This window comes from Bombina bombina, chromosome 10 (genome assembly GCF_027579735.1).
Source record: "Bombina bombina isolate aBomBom1 chromosome 10, aBomBom1.pri, whole genome shotgun sequence".
Lineage (NCBI taxonomy): Eukaryota > Metazoa > Chordata > Amphibia > Anura > Bombinatoridae > Bombina > Bombina bombina.
Genome location: NC_069508.1, coordinates 22,989,521 through 23,010,127, shown reverse-complemented (window position 1 = coordinate 23,010,127; position 20,607 = coordinate 22,989,521). Strand labels below are relative to the sequence as shown.

Below are 20,607 nucleotides of genomic sequence, written 5' to 3'. Positions count from 1 at the left end.
TGACACATATGTCCCTCTCTGGCTACTGTATCTGACACATATGTCCCTCTCTGGCTACTGTATCTAACACATATGTCCCTCTCTTGCTACTGTATCTGACACATATGTCCCTCTCTTGCTACTGTATCTGACACATATGACCCTCTCTTGCTACTGTATCTGACACATATGACCCTCTCTTGCTACTGTATCTGACACATATGACCCTCTCTTGTTACTGTATCTGACACATATGTCCCTCTCTTGCTACTGTATCTGACACATATGTCCCTCTCTTGCTACTGTATGACACATATGTCCCTCTCTTGCTACTGTATCTGACACATATGTCCCTCTCTTGCTACTGTATCTGATACATATGTCCCTCTCTTGCTACTGTATCTGACACATATGTCCCTCTCTTGCTACTGTATGACACATATGTCCCTCTCTTGCTACTGTATCTGATACATATGTCCCTCTCTTGCTACTGTATCCGACACATATGTCCCTCTCTTGCTACTGTATCTGATACATATGTCCCTCTCTTGCTACTGTATCTGACACATATGTCCCTCTCTTGCTACTGTATCTGACACATATGTCCCTCTCTTGCTACTGTATGACACATATGTCCCTCTCTTGCTACTGTATCTGATACATATGTCCCTCTCTTGCTACTGTATCTGACACATATGTCCCTCTCTTGCTACTGTATCTGACACATATGTCCCTCTCTTGCTACTGTATGACACATATGTCCCTCTCTTGCTACTGTATCTGACACATATGTCCCTCTCTTGCTACTGTATCTGACACATATGTCCCTCTCTTGCTACTGTATCTGACACATATGACCCTCTCTTGCTACTGTATCTGACACATATGTCCCTCTCTTGCTACTGTATCTGACACATATGTCCCTCTCTTGCTACTGTATCTGACACATATGACCCTCTCTTGCTACTGTATCTGACACATCTGTCCCTCTCTTGCTACTGTATCTGACACATATGACCCTCTCTTGCTACTGTATCTGACACATATGTCCCTCTCTGGCTACTGTATCTGACACATATGTCCCTCTCTGGCTACTGTATCTGACACATATGTCCCTCTCTTGCTACTGTATGACACATCTGTCCCTCTCTTGCTACTGTATCTGACACATATGACCCTCTCTTGCTACTGTATCTGACACATATGTCCCTCTCTGGCTACTGTATCTGACACATATGTCCCTCTCTTGCTACTGTATCTGACACATATGGCCCTCTCTTGCTACTGTATCTGACACATATGTCCCTCTCTTGCTACTGTATCTGACACATATGTCCCTCTCTGGCTACTGTATCTGACACATATGACCCTCTCTTGCTACTGTATCTGACACATATGTCCCTCTCTTGCTACTGTATGTGACAGATTGTGTTCCAGTGCACTAATGAATATGCAGATTTGCAAACCTATATCCATTGTTGATATCTTATGGTTGTTTTTATGAGATGAACGACTCTGAGCCGACCTTCTCACTGTATTTGGGAGGCAACCCACAGTGTACTTGTATTGCTGACTCACAGATGCCTAGTGCATGTGGGGTGTAAAATCCGACAAAAGCTTCTTGTCTATAGCAAACAACATACTGTTACATTTCTGTTCCAAAAACCAGGTGGGCGTTTGGGATGGATAACAACTGCAAAGTGTTTTTGTCACATTTCACCCCTATCCATGCGCCACAGAGTAATGCTGTCAGCTTACAATAGAATAGAAAAATGTGTGACAATTCATTTACCTAAGGGACAATGATTTAAATGCACATTAAAGGGACAGTATACACCAATGTGCACATAACTGCATGTAATAGACACTACTATAAAGAAGAACATGCACAGATAGTGATCTAAAAATCCAGTATAAAACTGTTTAAAAACTTACTTAGAAGCTCCCAGTTTAGCACTGTTAATGAGGTTAGGCTGAGACACCCAGTGAAAGGGGCTCAAAAAACAGAAGAAGAGCAGACCCTACCCCCTTCACTGCATATGAAAAGGTTTAGGTTAAACACATAGCTAAAGTCATACACAATGGCTACAAAACATTGCAGCTCTTCAGCAGGAAATGGCCCGTGTGCCAATAAAGAGTGACATGCACAAGTGATCACCAATCACCAGCCTAGTCCTGTGCACACTGTTCATTGTTGCTACTGAGCAATCTTTAAAGGAACAGTCAAGTCCAAAAAAAACTTTCATGATTCAGATAGGGCATGTAATTTTAAACAACTTTCCAATTTACTTTTATCACCAATTTTGCTTTGTACTCTTGGTATTCTTAGTTGAAAGCTAAACCTAGGAGGTTCAAAGGCTAATTTCTTAGACCTTGAAGGCCGCCTCTAATCTAAATGCATTTTGACAGTTTTTCACAACTAGAGGTCGTTAGTTCATGTGTTTTATATAGATAACATTTAGCTCATGCACATAAATTTACAGAGGAGTGAGCACTGATTGGCTAAAATGCAAGTCTGTCAAAAGAACTGAAATAAGGGGGCAGTCTGCAGAGGCTTAGATACAAAGTAATCACAGAGGTAAAAAGTGTATTTATATAACTGTGTTAGTTATGCAAAACTGGGGAATGGGTAATTAAGGGATTATCTATCTTTTAAAACAAGAACAATTCTGGTGTCGACTGTCCCTTTAACTATGTGTTTAATCTGCTCACATTGCAGTATTTTTTATTGCACAATAATGTCCCTTACAATGAGAAGGAGAACAATTCAGTTAGTATAAACCATGACTCTATCACATTATCTTGGAATTAAGAGTCCACACAAATACAAGATATTGGGTAAAGGACCAATAAAACAGCTTAGTACTTATATCAAATAAATATATCACATATTTTCAGTGTGGTCTAATTTTTTCCTGCATCTATAAGGAATTTTAAAATCTGATTTTTATAGACTTTCTGTACTGAAGAATGATGCTAGTTTGCATGTGTGCAGTAATATCAGTTGTGCACAAACATGCATTTCCTGCTAGTTGAAAAGCCCTTTTTAACTTAAAGGGACAGTAAAGTCATAATTAGACATTCATGATTTAGACAGAGCATACAATTTTAAACAACGTTCCAATTTACTTTTATTATTTAATTTGCTTCCTTCTCTTGTTATCCTTTGCTGAATGGAAAGCTCAGGAGCAGCAAAGAATCTAGGTTCTAGCTGCTGGTTGGTGGCTGCATATATATATATATATATATATATATATATATATATATATATATATATATATATATATATATATATATATATATATACACACATACATACATACATACATACATACACACACCGATTGTCATTGGCTCACCCATATGTTCAGCTGCTACTTCAACAAATGATACCAAGAGAATGAAGAAAATTTGATAAACGAAGTAAACTGGAAAGTTGTTTAAAATTGTTCTACCTAAATCATGAAAGAAAACCTTTTTTTTCAATCAAACATTTTTTAATAGATATTATTGCTGCTCTTTCAAATGCACAATATACACACAGTTAAAGATAAAGGGACACTGAACCGAAATTTTTTTTCTTTTGTGATTCAGACAGAGCAGGCAATTTTAAGCAACTTTCCAATTTACTCCTATTATCAATTTTTCTTTGTTCTCTTGCTATCTTTATTTGAAAAAGGCATCAAGCTAAGGAGCCAGACAATGTTTGGTTCAGACCCTAGACAGCACATGTTTAATGGTGGGTGAATTTATCCACCAATCAGCAAGATCAACCCAGGTTGTTCACCAAAAATGGGCCGGCTGCTAAGCTTACATTCTTGCTTTTCAAATAAAGATACACAGAGAATGAAGAAAATTTGATAAGAGTAAATTAGAAAGTTGCTTAAAATTGCAGCTCTATCTGAATCACGAAAGAAAAAAATTGGGTTCAGTGTCCCTTTAAATAAGATCCTTTAAATCAGGGCTTGCCAAGCTGCTTACATTTTACATTAAATATATGTTAACTAAGGCATGGTCTCCGACAACATTCAGAGATGGCCCCACACCCATCCCTAATCCACCAACTGAGAGGTTTGATGTGGGACCTACCCAACATGCATAGAGTTTTGGGCGGAAAAACAAATCACATTAGCCGAACACTTATATTTTAACAAAAGATTGATGTCTGTCCCGCAGGTCATTAACTCCCTCTGTGATCCTCCGTTATGGTTCCGTTTCGAATGCTATAAAATACTAAGTTTGACGAAATCATGGGAATTTTCCAAACAAAGCATTAGACAACACTCTAAATGGGAGGAGAGATGGCAGGGGGGGTTTGGGGACCTAAAAGCCCCTCACATTCTATTATGGGGCTCTTCTAAAAGATCACTCTCAAGGTCTCCCGTGACAGTTCAAAACTTGGTGTAGAGAACTAAAATTAAAGATAACAGAACTGGAAATTAGCTAGGCGGTGACTCTCACAAAAAAGACGATACATTGTGTGACGATATTTGAAGGATTTATCAAACTACTACTGGGATGGTATAGGGTGCCTACTACACTACCCAGGATGTTTGAGGGGTCCTCCCTGCTGTGCTGGCAACAGTGCGGAGGGGAGGGCTCGGATTCTCATATATGGTGGACATGCCCAAAACTGATAAGTCTATGGAAAGATGTTGAGACACTACTGAATTCTATAAACATATATGTGACGTTGACTCCCTAATGCACTATCTTTCATGTTTTTGATGATGGGCTACCTGAGCATTCTAAACAATTGCTAATATTTATAATCTCTGCGACCAAGCTATGTATTGCAAGGGCTTGGAAGGAAACCGAACCACATTCGTTGACAGATGTATGTGAGGTGGTACACTTCTTAGCCAAAATGGAAAAGTTTGTGAATAGCTCACTAGAGTGCATGGATAGCTACTGGGAGATCTGGACGGATTGGATTCAGAACCAGTAATAGTAATTGGAGCTAAGAGATAGGACTAATATCCTGGGGCTTTTGACACTGTGATGGACTGAAGAGTGACACTATTCTGAACCTATGAGAAGATTTCTATCTCCCCCCCCCCCTTTTTTCCCCCCTCTCTTCCTTCTTTCCCGATGTATGGCTCCCTTAGTTGTTACCCCTACCTATACCCTTATATGCTCTCCCTCCCAAACACATACTATTCCTGATAAAGGTCAGAGGGTCGTGAACTATCTTAATACGACAGCACGTCATCAACTAGTTCTTCATTAAGATTTTCCTCCTCTATTCCCCTATATAAATTCAAGAGGTTAGGTTTTGTTGTGACAGAATTTCCTGGTGATTCCATTACCATGCACATGCCACGGCAGATGCATACAAGAGTCTTTCATGTTAGTTTTGCAACAGATGTAATATTATTGCTGTTGAGAATATTCTGTGTATGTAATGCTTTTATCTAATACTTATTGGTTGTACTGCATATTTAACCTCAATGAAATATAAATAATAAAAAAATATATATGTTAACTAAATACATCTATTCTAAGCTTAGTATAAGTAGTGATTGCTTTCAATTTAAATTGACTTATGCTTTATTTTTTAAACTCTTTAATAAGGTAGCTACTTTTTGGAATACAAAAGAAAGCAATTATTAATATATTAATTATATTACAAAAAGAAAGTTAAGAACCAATAACCCATTTATAAAGTAGCATTTGATGTTCTTATGCAGTATCCATGACATTAAATCAAAAACACAAAATAGTTTTGCATTGATGTGAAATTCCTCCAGTAGATCTGGTTTGGAAGAAATCCTGAAATCTATATTTGCATTTCTTTCACAGAGGTAACTCCTTGTTTTTATGCCTGAGGAAAAGACCATTGGTCTAGAAACGCGTAGCAAAAACCTGGTTTGATTAAAGATTTTAACTTTTATCACACGGAAGTTGTCGCTCACAATCATTTACCTTACTTGGAGAGGTATCTTATGTTTATAATCCATTGGAGGCTGCAGTATAGGTGTTGCAGAGACGCGGATTTGCTCTAGTGTAGTGTAATGTCAAAGATTTGTAACGTGTTAAAGAAAACTCGAGGGTTCAGCGCCTGTGTGAGAATGTCCCTCGTCTTCTCACACATAAGCGCTAGCAGATAGGGCTGGCATTCCATACGCATTTATTACAAATATAGCTATTTGAGACATTGTATCTGTTTTTTAACTCATCTGTTTGGCTGATGTCATTTATTTGAAATATTATGGAATTTAGAATCTTGACTTGAAGAATATTATGACATTTAAACAGCTGCACTGTAGGAAAATGTAGGAAAGGTCTGTTTTGCTGGATTATGTTTCCCAGTGGATCTGTATATTTCCGAGGCTGCTCTCCCAGTGAGTGTCTGTAAAGTGGTGTAAACCAATGGTATCTGTAGAAGAAGGGAATATTCTGCTCACAGTGATAGTTCTATCATCAGGTGCTGCAGTCTCAGACATTAGGTCCTGACAATGTCTAATGTAGACTAATTCAACATACATTGTAGTGCAAAAATGGTACACTCTCTTTAGAGCGTGCAATGTCTGCACTACTCACAGTGGAACTCTGTGTGTTTAACCTATGCAGATGGGCTGAATACACAGATTAAGTCTGGCTTGGAAGATATAAGCATTGCAGCCCCCAAGTTGGCCAACGCTGGGAATTGGCAGTGTTGTGCGACTGCTGCTGGGGATTGGCAGTGTTGTGCTTGGCAGTGTTGTGTGACTGCTGGGGATTGGCAGTGTTGTGCTTGGCAGTGTTGTGTGACTGCTGGGGATTGGCAGCATTGTGCGACTGCTGCTGGTGATTGGCAGCGTTGTGCGACTGCTGCTGGTGATTGGCAGCGTTGTGCGACTGCTGCTGGTGATTGGCAGCGTTGTGCGACTGCTGCTGGTGATTGGCAGCGTTGTGCGACTGCTGCTGGTGATTGGCAGCGTTGTGCGACTGCTGCTGGTGATTGGCAGCGTGGTGTGACTGCTGCTGGTGATTGGCAGTGTTGTGTGACTGCTGGGGATTGGCAGCGTTTTGTGACTGCTGCTGGTGATTGGCAGCAATGTGTGACTGCTGCTGGTGATTGGCTCACTGGCTGTTTCCTGCACCAGACCATCAGTTCTCAGTTCTTTGCAGGGGCTAAACTTATAGAGTTCCTGGGTTAGCCATACAATAATTACATGTTCTAACAAATAAGAACATGTAACGTTTCCACTACAAGAAGCAACATGGTAGCCAATAGCAAGTTGATGATGCAATTCACACTGGGTTACAAAAAAGACAATGCATGCAAGCGCCACTGCACATGCACAGGTAGTGATTGCTTGTTAGTTATACCCTATGCATATTCTATGGAGCTGGAGTGAGAAGAGAGATTGGCACATGGGGCCAATCTCTTTGTCAAAAAATGTAGCAGCTTGTTCATATTATGCTGGGGCTGTAACCCCTTCTCCAGCATACTATAACATTTTATGCCCCGTGTAGACTACAGCCTCTGGTAATACCTAAAGTAAAACCATTGTTAAAGAACCGACAATACTATAGATCCCAGTGATCTAGCCCTCAAGAAGGGACAAACACTAAATACATTTATAGGCACAGTACTGAGGTTAATCTCTGCATCCCACTAGTCATGGGTGCCGCCATGTTAAAATCTAGTGTACTCTGCATTCCGATACTGACCTGTTTGCACATGTGCAGTAACTCTCCTTCATATACCTGCAGTGTAACCTGGGTCCCATAATGACAGCAGCCCCCCATTATTAGAGGGAGTTGCATGCAGTGTATTTAGTGTTCAATTTCACTTTACTGAGCCATTTCACACCCCTGCGCTACGCTGTTTTGGAGCTTTTTAGATGCTGCTATGAATGCTCCCTCCCAGGAGGACACATAGCAGTCATCAACACTAAAGGTATTGTGCAGATAAAGACTATTGTGTCTTCCTCCGCAAATTCAGTTGGGTACATGAGCAGTGGTGCACAATGACCCTAATAGATGACAATACAGATACACAAAGCAGACAAAATACAACAGGACATTAAAGCCATTTTTACAATGTACAATTTGAAATTAAAATAATTTTTTAAGCATTTCCCAAAATATTTCTGCTAAAAAAAGCTCATTTAAAAAGACATCAATTGAATAAAGTAAGCCAAGAGTATGAAGCAAATGAAATAATAGAACGAAGATGGAAAGTTGTTTACAACCGCATGCTCTTTCTAAATCATGAAAGGAATAATTGGGGTTTTGTATCCCTTTAAACATTCAAAGGACAGTCTACTTACACATTGTCACTGTTTAAAAAGATAGATAACCCCTTTATAACAATATGCAAATGAGCCTCACAATCACTACAAACAATAGGTTCCTTATATACCAACACCCACAGCAATCAGTTGTGCTTCTCTAGGTTAAAGGGACACTCTACACTACAAACAATAGGTTCCTTATATACCAACACTCACAGAAATCAGTTGTGCTTCTCTAGGTTAAAGGGACAGTTTACACTACAAACAATAGGTTCCTTATATACCAACACCCACAGCAATCAGTTGTGCTTCTCTAGGTTAAAGGGACAGTTTACACTACAAACAATAGGTTCCTTATATACCAACACCCACAGCAATCAGTTGTGCTTCTCTAGGTTAAAGGGACAGTCTACACTACAAACAATAGGTTCCTTATATACCAACACTCACAGAAATCAGTTGTGCTTCTCTAGGTTAAAGGGACAGTCTACAGACTCTACACTACAAACAATAGGTTCCTTATATACCAACACCCACAGCAATCAGCTGTGCTTCTCTAGGTTAAAGGGACAGTCTACACTACAAACAATAGGATCCTTATATACCAACACCCACAGCAATCAGTTGTGCTTCTCTAGGTTAAAGGGACAGTCTACACTACAAACAATAGGTTCCTTATATACCAACACCCACAGCAATCAGTTGTGCTTCTCTAGGTTAAAGGGACAGTTTACACTACAAACAATAGGTTCCTTATATACCAACACCCACAGCAATCAGCTGTGCTTCTCTAGGTTAAAGGGACAGTCTACACTACAAACAATAGGTTCCTTATATACCAACACCCACAGCAATCAGCTGTGCTTCTCTAGGTTAAAGGGACAGTCTACACTACAAACAATAGGTTCCTTATATACCAACACTCACAGCAATCAGTTGTGCTTCTCTAGGTTAAAGGGACAGTCTACACTACAAACAATAGGTTCCTTATATACCAACACCCTTATATACCAACACCCACAGCAATCAGTTGTGCTTCTCTACGTTAAAGGGACAGTCTACACTACAAACAATAGGTTCCTTATATACCAACACCCACAGCAATCAGCTGTGCTTCTCTAGGTTAAAGGGACAGTCTACACTACAAACAATAGGTTCCTTATATACCAACACACACACCAATCAGTTGTTCTTCTCTAGGTTAAAGGGACAGTCTACACTACAAACAATAGGTTCCTTATATACCAACACCCACAGCAATCAGTTGTGCTTCTCTAGGTTAAAGGGACAGTCTAAACTACAAATAATAGGTTCCTTATATACCAACACCCACAGCAATCAGTTGTGCTTCTCTAGGTTAAAGGGACAGTCTACACTACAAACAATAGGTTCCTTATATACCAACACCCACAGCAATCAGTTGTGCTTCTCTAGGTTAAAGGGACAGTTTACACTACAAACAACAGGTTCCTTACATACCAACACCCACAGCAATCAGTTGTGCTTCTCTAGGTTAAAGGGACAGTCTACACTACAAACAATAGGTTCCTTGTATACCAACACACACACCAATCAGTTGTTCTTCTCTAGGTTAAAGGGACAGTCTACACTACAAACAATAGGTTCCTTATATACCAACACCCACAGCAATCAGTTGTGCTTCTCTAGGTTAAAGGGACAGTCTACACAAAAATTGTTATTGTATAAAAAGATAGATAACGCCTTCCCCATTCCCCAGCTTTGCACAACCAACATTGTTATATTAATATACTTTATAACATTTAAACCTCTAAATGTTTACCTGTTTCTAAGCCACTACAGACAACAGGAGACTGCTAGTTTATGTGGGCCATATAGACAACATTGTGCTCACACCCGTGGAGTTATTTAAGATTTAGCACAACACAATACTAAATGCAAGTCGATAATAAATAAAAAGTTTTGTGATCAGGGGCTGTCAGAAGATGCTTAGATACAAGGTAATCACAGAGGTGAAAAGTATATTAATATAACTGTGTTGGTTGTGCAAAACTGGGGAATGGTTAATAAAGGGATAATCTATCTTTTAAAACAATAACAATTCTATTGAAGACTGTCCCTTTAAGGGACATAAAATCCAAAATTCTTCTTTCATGATTCAAATAGAGAATACAATTTTATACAACTTTTAATTTACTTCTATAATCTCATTTGATTCATTCTCTTTGTATCCTTTGCTGAAGCAGCAGCAATGCATTACTGAGAGCTAGCTGAATGTACTGTGTGAGCCAATAACACGAGGGATACATGTCTAGCAACCAATGACTAGATTATGAGCCCACCTAGGTATGCTTTTCAACAAATGCATATATAGTATCCCACAAGAGTACACCGCTTACATTTTTGTAAATAATTTATTATATCGTTTCATGTGACAACACTGAAGAAATGATACTTTGCTACAATGTAAAGTAGTGAGTGTACAGCCTGTATAACAGTGTAAATTTGGTGTCCCCTCAAAATAACTCAACACACAGCCATTAATGTCTAAACTGTTGGCAACAAAAGTGAGTACACCCCTAAGTGGAAATGCCCAAATTGGGTCCAAAGTGTCAATATTTTGTGTGGCCACCATTATTTTCCGGCACTGCCTTAACCTTCTTGGGCATGGAGTTCACCAGAGCTTCACAGGTTGACACTGGAGTCCTCTTCCACTCCTCCATGATGACCTCACGAAGCTGGTGGATGTTAGAGACCTTGCGTTCCCCCCACCTTCCGTTTAAGGATGCCCCACAGATGCTCAATAGGGTTTAGGTCTGGAGACATGCTTGGCCAGTCCATCACCTTTACCCTCAGCTTCTTTAGCAAGGTAGTGGTCGTCTTGAAGGTGTGTTTGCTGTCCCCTCAAAATAACTCAGCACACAGCCATTAATGTCTAAAACGTTGGCAACAAAAGTGAGTACACCCCTAAGTGGAAATGTCCAAATTGGGCCCAAAGTGTGAATATTTTGTGTGGTCACCATTATTTTGCAGCACTGCCTTAACCCTCTTGGCAACCTGTGAAGCTCTGGTGAACTCCATGCCCATTGGAGTACTCTTCCACTCCTCCATGACAACATCAAAGAGCGCTTCCCCACCTTACGTTTGAGGATGCCCCACAGATGCTCAATAGGGTTTAGGAGACATGCTTGGCCAGTCCATCACCTTTAACCTCAGCTTCTTTAGCAAGGCAGTGGTCGTCTTGGAGGTGTGTTTGGGGTCATTAACATGTTGGAATACTGCCTTGCGGCCCAGCCTCCGAAATAAAGGGACCATGCTCTGCTTCAGTATGTCACAGTACATGTTGGCATTCATGGTTCCCTCAATGAACTGTAGCTCTCCAGTGCCGACAGCACTCATGCAGGCCCAGGCATGACACTCCTGCCACCATGCTTGACTGTAGGCAAGACACACTTGTCTTTGTACTCCTCACTTGGTTGCCGCCACACACGCTTGACACCATCAGAACCAAATAAGTTTATCTTGGTCTCATCAGACCACAGGACATGGTTTCAGTAACCCATGTCCTTAGTCTGCTTGTCTTCAGCAAACTGTTTTGTGCGGCATATGGTCTGAACACTGACAGGCTGACCCCCCACCTCATCAACCTCTGCAGCAATGCTTGCAGCCCTCATATCTCTATTTCTCAAAGACAAACTCTGGATATGACACTGAGCACGTGCACTCAACTTCTTTGGTCGACCATGGCGAGGCCTGTTCTGAGTGGAACATGTTACAAAAATGTGAGGGGTGTACTCACTTTTGTGAGATACTGTATATGTATATTCTGTGAAATCTTGCACATGCTCAGTAGGAGCTGGTGATTCAAAAAGTGTAAATATTAAAACACTGCATATTTTGTGAATGGAAGTAAATTGCAAAGATTTTTTTTTAAGTTGCTGCTCTGACTCATGAAAGTTTAATTTTGACTTGAGTGTCCCTTGCTCTATCTGAATCATGAAACAATTTGGGTTCCCTGTCCCTTTAGTAACACAACCCCCTGCTGTTTGCCCACACATACCACTATCATCTAATGAGATCAGTAGACTTGATTCAGATAGAGCATTACAAAACCTTCTGAGCATGTACAAGAGTGAAAAAAAAAAGGAGAGGCTGTAATACTATATGTTGCTGCGGGCAAAAGAAAGCAAGCAATTATAGCCAAAGGATAAATGGTCAGGCTGACAGTACAAGAGTGCACACTATATGCATGCCAGTTTGTGATTGGGTGAGGACTGTCACAACATGAGAATGAAGCAAATTTGATAAAAGTAAATTGGACTGTGGTTTAAAACTGTAAGCCCCATCTGCATGATGACAGAGCATTTTTAGATTTCATATCTCTTTAATTGTCCTTTAAAGGATCATGAAACCCAATTTTCATTTCATGATTGCTCTGTAACAATGTTATAGTGCGAAAACTATGTGCAAGTCAAAATGACATTTTCATGATTCAGGAGCATAATTTAAATAGCCTTTACAATTTAATTTACATCTCTTATCAAATTTGCATTGCTGTTTTGGTATCCCTTGTTGAAAAGCATACCTAGGTATGGTCAGGAGCAGCTATACATTACTGAGAGACAGCTGCTTGTTAGTGGCTACAGGGCCGCCATCAGGGGGTGACAGGGGTGACTCCTGTCAGGGGCCCAATGAGCCAGGGGGGCCCCATGAGGCAAGAACAAAAAAAAATTTTTTTTTTTTTTTTTTTTTTTTTTAAATTTGGGCAGCCACCAGTGGGTACTACAGCAGAGTGCTAATTGAGCATGGGGAATGTTATTGTAAGGAGTAAAGTATTAGCATTTGAGAGGATTTCTTAGTGTGCACTAAACCACTATGCGCAGTGTGAGACAGACTTGGCACTTTGTACAGTGTGTGCCTGAGTCAGACGGCAGATCACTTTAATTTGCAGAGGAGGTAGGACTTACTTAGCAAATGTTTTTCTTTATTTGTGCAATTTTGGATTGTAACTTCAGTGTGGTAGTAGTTGTTTGGTGGGGCTAGGGGTCCATAAAAACACATATTTTTTTAGCAGCAGTGTATTTATGATTATTTTGACAATGCTGTAGAAATTCTATATTTAAAAACATGCAGACATGTTTCCTCCTCAATACACAAATGGTAGATGCCCTTTTGGCAGATATGCATTTTATTTATTTATTTTTTTATTTATATATACATATATATATATATATATATATATATAATATATTACATTCCAGTTTACTGCCCCTTTATGCAAGGACTTTCCAGATGCAAGGAGGAATTTTATCTAAGATTTTTACATCTGCATAAAATTTTATACTCTCAGACTAAGATTGCTCAGTGTTTTAAAAACTGTTCAGTTTACACTACAGCTGACTTAATTTTGAAATGCATAACAACAAGCCTAAATCCTGCATATAACCAGATCTAATGGTATGAGTACCACAGCTTATGGTCCCACCAAGACCATATAGAGTACAGCATTTTCAAAATCCATAAGTACAGCTGACAGCTGGGACAATTTGTACACTATATTTGAAGTGGTGCTCTTGGTTGGGGAAAATGGGGAAAAAAACAAACAAACAAACAAACAAGCATATGTCAACCTTTTAAAGGTACTTTTCTTCATCTAGCCATCTACCCAGCTCATTAATGTACAATTTTGAATTCACAGAATTATTTTTGTTTGCACATTTACAAATATGATTCTTTAAAAAGTGATCTCTTAATTTCTAAAAAATTTATTATCATGCATGTCACACACTGTTTATTTAGGGGATGCAAGGTGCATAAAGGTTTCATCCTGTGAGTGTTTCTGTGGGTGTCTGTGTTTATGTCTTTGTGCTTTGGTTTGTGTCTCTGAGTGTGTATGTATTTTTTTATCTATGGGTCTCTCTCTGAGGGTGGGTGTGTATGTTTGTCTTTGTGTATTTTCTCTGGATGCCTCTGTGAGGGTGGGTGTGTATGTGTGTGTTTTCTGTGGATGTCTCTGTGAGGGTGTGTATGTATGTATGTCTGTGTTTTCTGTTGATGTCTCTGTGAGGGTGTGTGTTTTATGTGGGTGTCTCTGTGAGGGTGTGTGTATGTCTTTGTGTGTTTTCTGTGGATGTCTCAGTGAGAGTGTGTGTGTGTATGTATGTCTTTCTGTGTTTTTTATGTGGTTGTCTCTCTGTGTGTGTATGTCTTTGTGTGTTTTCTGTGGGTGTCTCTGCGTGTATGTCTTTGTGTGTATTCTGAGGCTGTCTCTGTTGGTGTTTCCTTGGGTGTATTTGCAAGTTTGAGTTTGTGTGTGTGTGTCCATTGTCTGTTGCTTTTTAGGACATTTTGATCTTACTACTAATTATTCACATCTTTCTACAGACTTTGAGACTAACAAGACCTTTCCAGAAGTAACCAATCCACCATTTAACCTTTAAATTATTGTTTAGGCAGTTCAGGGCCCTTCCTTTCAACCACTGCATGCTGTTGTCATAATTTAGTTGTCATCTTCCTTTACAAAAATATAATCAGAACTACATATTTTGTTTTCTAAATCTCCTTTTTTTTTTTTTTACAAAACTGTAGTTTACCTCATTACTTGTCAGGTCAATGTAAACAAGTGCTAAGTGTCTGTTTGGGTGTCTGAGTGTGTTTCTTTGCGTGTCTGCTGGAGTGTCTATATGTGAATCCTTATGTGTGAGTGTGTTTGTGTGTTTCAGTGTATGAGTGTGTCTGTGTGTGTGTTTGTATGTTACTACCTTTACAACATTTTCAAGTTTAAATAGACAATTAAAAATAAAGTGCATATACGTTTTAGTCACTTGGTCAAAAATTGCAAATGTCAAAGGTGGGGGGGGGGGGCCTGATCAATGGTTGAGTCAGGGGCCCCAAAATTTCTAGTGGCGGCCTACACATATACGCCTCTTATCATTGGTTCTCCAGATGTGCTCAGCTAGCTCCCAGTAGTACATGGCTGTTCTGAACCTGACTTTAACAGGGATGAACTACATAGTTATTTGTAAGTAACAGCGCATTATAAACTACTCTAATACATTAGTGCATTTCCTTTGGTGCTCATATCCCTTTAACTTAACCATGTCACTTTAAAACAGGGCTCAACAAACTCAGGAGTCAGTGAGCTACTGGCTCCTAGATTTGTACACCTGTCTCCTAACTTATTCTTCATGTATCTATATACAAACCTCACTGACTGCTCCTAAAACTGTCTGGCTCTGATATATTCTCACTGGCGCCTACATTTTAAAAATAGATTAGACAACTCCTGATTTAAACTGCAATCATAAAACATAGAATTCAGAGTGAATACAAAAATTATTTTATTACAAATAATATAGTTTGTAGAGCACAAAAGATACCCCACACCAGCTGATCATCCAGCCCTTTACAAACATTATCAGATATGACCAGGTTTATAAATGTGGTAGTTTACAAGAACAAAACAAGTATATTTATTATATAGGTTATGTGTAAAGTCAGAAATCTGGGTAAACCTGACATTACCCAAGCGCCTGTGGGTAAAGCCCGATGTAATGCAATTCCCCCATCAACACAATTTTTTTTACCTCAGCCTGGGGGTTCAAGAAAAGTGCCCTGACGATCCACGGCATTCGCCCCAAGTGAACCTTGGGGAATGAGGTTTACAAGGGGGTATTCACCCCCTTGAACCCCCCAGGCGAAGGCAAAAAAGATAGTGAACATGTGTTACAGTGACTCGATGCACTCTGAGACAATTTATCATGTTACATCAAGCTTTACCCACAGCCACTTGAGTAATGCCAGGTTTACCCGGGTAATGCTAGGATTACCCAATTTCTTACTTTACCTGCAACATATATACAGCAACGGAAAATCCTAGCAGCTTAGCTGATGTTTGTATGTAGGTTGGAATAGGAATATTTTTAATTCAATCTCTATTAAAGGGACACAACCCAATTTTTTTCTTTTGTGATTCAGATAGAGCATGCAATTTTAAGCAACTTTCTAACTTACTCCTATTATCAAATTTTCTTCATTCTCTTGGTTTCTTTATTTGAAAAGCAAGAATGTAAGCTTAGATGCTGGCCCATTTTTGGTGAACAACCTATGTTGTTCTTGCTTATTGATGGATACAATCACCCACCAATAAACAAGTGCTGTCCAGGGTCTGAAACAAAAATTGTCTGGCTCCTTAGATTAGAGGCCTTCTTTTTCAAATAAAGATAGCAAGAGAACGAAGAAAAATTGGTAATAGGAGTAAATTAGAAAGTTGCATGCTCTATCTGAATCACGAAAGAAAAAATTTGGGTTCAGTGTCCCTTTAATCCCTGTTTTTGATTGAGAATATATGTTGAACCATTTGAGGTTTCTGCAAATGAACAGTCACAATGATTAAGCATTTAAGGTTCTTATGGATAGGACACTAACTAACAGGGTTTTACTGTTCTGTTCAGTTACTGTAAGAAGTATTAACACCATGGTGAAAAAAACATGTAGTAGAGAAGATAGTCTGTTCCCATTTTTACTGAAATGTTCCATTGTGCAGTCCTGCAGCCCGTGCATGTGGTGATGCTACTGGGCAGCAGAGCAACATATAGAAAGGTGTGTGTTGATATATGGGAAAAAGCCATAATATTCTTACAAATATGTTGGTTATAAATGCAGTGATTCAGGAACATGTCCAGGTCAGGCTAACACCAACTGATATTATTTAAAGGGTCAATAAAATGACATGTTCTTATCTGTTAGAGCAGGTCATTTTAAGGCTTTCGACTCTAGACTACTGTGTGTTTAACCCGAGCAAAAGTGTTAAACACACACAATAGAAATACTGCTCAGGACTTGCAGAGCATTGCTGGTCCCAAGAAGACAACCCCTCTGATCCAATCAGCAGCGCTACTTCCATATCTGAGTTACACTGCAAGCACTGCTGGTCCCAAGAAGACAACCCCTCTGATCCAATCAGCAGCGCTACTTCCATATCTGAGTTATGCAGCAAGCACTGCTGGTCCCAAGAAGACTTCCCCTCTGATCCAATCAGCAGCGCTACTTCCATATCTGAGTTATGCAGCAAGCACTGCTGGTCCCAAAAAGACTTCCCCTCTGATCCAATCAGCAGCGCTACTTCCATATCTGAGTTATGCAGCAAGCACTGCTGGTCCCAAGAAGACTTCCCCTCTGATCCAATCAGCAGCGCTACTTCCACATCTGAGTTACGCTGCAAGCACTGCTGGTCCCAAGAAGACAACCCCTCTGATCCAATCAGCAGCGCTACTTCCATATCTGAGTTATGCAGCAAGCACTGCTGGTCCCAAGAAGACTTCCCCTCTGATCCAATCAGCAGCGCTACTTCCATATCTGAGTTATGCAGCAAGCACTGCTGGTCCCAAGAAGACTTCCCCTCTGATCCAATCAGCAGCGCTACTTCCACATCTGAGTTATGCTGCAAGCACTTCTGATTGGATCACTGGTGCTTTTTGTGCAGGACATGCAGTGCTCTGCAAGTTCTGAGCAGTATTTCTATTGTGTGTTTAACCCCTTTAAGGGCAAAGCACACAGTAATCTAAGATCAATTGTCTTAAAATGACATGGTCTAACAGATTAGGGCATGTTTTTTTTTACTATAATGGCTGTTTAAGAATTGATGTATCTGTAAGATATAGGGGATGTCTCACAATATAGGGTTAGACCCTGGTTAATAGAATCACATAGTGTTGATGTGCCTGTCTGGATAAACCTTCCCATAATGATATCCCTGTATCTGTGCACTGTACAAGATATTCGGTTTGCTTTTGGTAAATTCTCTGAAGGCTCAAATCAATTGTCAGTTAGGTTTTGTTAAAGTATTAATAGATCTGTCAAGTCAAACAATGACAAAGTGTAACATTCTAAGATATGTAAGGGTAGAAATGGTGCTCTTTGGTAACCAATGGGTTAACCAAAACATTAGTAAAAAAAAATACTGTAGAACATTTGCCTTTTGTATTTGGATAGTTTAATAATAACCACTTCAGTAGGATAGTTGTGGCTCACGTATTGTTTACGTTTAACACCTTCCCACCTATCTTCACAAATAGATATGGATTTGCCAAGTTTCTGCAACAGATCTGAGCATTTTGGTTTCTTTGGAGCAGGGAACGTTTGTTTTATTATTAACAGCAGAAAGACTGTCATGTTTAAAAGGGACAAACGTGTAAAAACATGTCAAAGAAAAATGTATTAGAGCATTTTATTATTGCAATATAACTGTGTTTAACCTCCACAAATGGGTTAAACACATAGTTGAAGTGAGCCCCAGACCAGCAATAAACTACTAGCACCAAGCTGAATACACCTGGTGAGCCATTAACAAGAGGCATATATGTGCAGCCACCAATCAGCAGCTAGCTCCCAATAGTGCATTACTGATCCTGAGCCTACCATAGTATGCTTTTCAACAAAGGATACCAAGATAATTAAGTTATGTTTAAAGGGACTTAAACATGCAAAAAGACTATTTTATGATTGCACTGTTGCTTGCATATAACTGTGTTAAACAAAAAAAGTTAAACACATAGTTAAAGTCAGCTATGGAGCAGCATTGCTCTACTGTGCATTGCTGCTTCTGAGCCTACCTAGGTATGCTTTTTTTCCAAAGTATAGCAAGAGAAGAAAGCAAATCTGATAAGAGTAAATTGAACAGTCTCTTAAAATTGCATTCTCTTTCTCAACCATGAAAGTTTAATTTTGTAGCTTTTTTTTTTTACCATTAAGAAAAGGATCCAAATTTAAAATATAAAAACCCAGTACCTATGGCAAATAAGTTTCAAATGAAAGCTAGAAGAGATTCTCGTTTTACATAAAAGTCACAATATTTAATAATAATAAAAAAAGAACGAGGAATACCACAACAAGAGGTCATGATTTGAAGTAGTACAGATTTAGAAGTCGAGATGATATGGACAATACAGACATTTAGACTATATAGAATATATATAAAGCTATCCTGAGGATTAAAGGGACACTGAACCCAATTTTTGTCTTTCATGATTCAGATAGAGAAGCAATTTTAAGCAGCTTTCTAATTTACTCCTATTATCAATTTTCTTTGTTCTCTTGCTATCTTTATTTGAAAAGGCAGGAATGAAAGCTTTGGAGCCGGCCTATTTTTTGTTCAGTACCCCGGATAGGGCTTGCTGATTGGTGCCTGCATTTAGCCATCCAATCAGCAAGCGCAACCCAGGTTCTCAACCTAAAATGGGCCGGCTCCAAAGCTTTTATTCCTGCTTTTTCAAATGAAGATAGCAAGAGAACGAAGAAAATTGATAATAGGAGTAAATTAGAAAGCTGCTTAAAATTGCTTCTCTATCTGAATCATGAAAGACAAAAATTGGGTTCAGTGTCCCTTTAATCCTCAGGATAGCTTTATATATATTCTATATAGTCTAAATGTCTGTATTGTCCATATCATCTCGACTTCAATTTGGGTTTAGTGTCCCTTTAATGAAGGTTACACTTCACTTATGGACACACTAGATGGGCCCTCTGGTTCCTATCTGCTGTCAGAATCTATGTTTCTATGTTAAATATTGTCAGATGTCTACGTAAATCAGCCACAGGTCTTTAACTCCACTACCTGTAATTCAGAATACGGTTTATTGGTAATAAATACTGTCCTGTTGTCTCATATGTTACAATGTTGTTTTAAAACGACTGCTTATTTTATATTTGTGTTTGTATAATGTTAATAGACAACCTAACAGCACACAAAATAAAAACACTGCAACTGAAATATATACAAATTGCACTTACAACATAAATTCACTCTTTAAATGTTTGTAATCACATCTTGGTTTACCCCAAACCATTATAAAATATACCATAACTAAGCAGAGGTAGCTTTAAAACAGAGGAGCAGATTTGTGGGTGCATTTAAGGAGACAGAGGTATGTTTCTCACCATATAGCAATCCTGCTCTTTGGATAATCCAGTTTATCAATGCAGTCCAGGAAATAAGGCAGAGTGTGTGCGGAATTCCTTGCAATGATGGCAACGAGAACACTGGGCTTTTGTATGGAGGATTCAGGGAGAATTTCTTCATCACTGTTTAGTTCATCTGCTTTTACACAAATCCCCCAAAAATACAAATGCAAAATCAGTAAAGAGGTAGAAAACCCAGCGACTGCAGCCATGTTGCACCCAGCCTAGGGATGAGCATACTGCTCTCTGAGCACTGCAGGGACCCAGCTAGTCTGGATGGGGGATGGAGATGTAATTTGAGAGCAGGAGAGTTTCACAGAAGGGGGCTTAAAGATTCAATAGGAACAAGCCAAGTTGCACAAGCAAAATTAGAGACTAGCAGTGACTAATAATGAGCCGCATTCACAAGTGCATTGGTACAATATGTTTTTTTCATCTTTCACCAAATTGGTGCTTGTGCAAAGTG

General features: G+C 39.3%; 1 protein-coding gene across 2 annotated transcripts in view; it reads right to left on the bottom strand.

Annotated features, from left to right (window-relative positions):
* Positions 1–20,383, bottom strand: part of COLGALT2 (collagen beta(1-O)galactosyltransferase 2) — a 137,954-nt gene extending 117,571 nt beyond the window's left edge. Inside the window, exon 1 of one of the 2 annotated variants that reach the window (XM_053693855.1) lies at positions 20,121–20,383. In XM_053693855.1, coding sequence (XP_053549830.1) covers positions 20,121–20,353 — 233 coding nt within the window. In that variant the 5' untranslated portion in view covers positions 20,354–20,383. Of the gene's footprint in view, positions 1–5,904; positions 6,008–20,120 lie in introns of those variants that run through there. The other variant, XM_053693856.1, reaches the window with a different exon arrangement.
* Between the last annotated feature and the right edge of the window lie 224 nt (positions 20,384–20,607).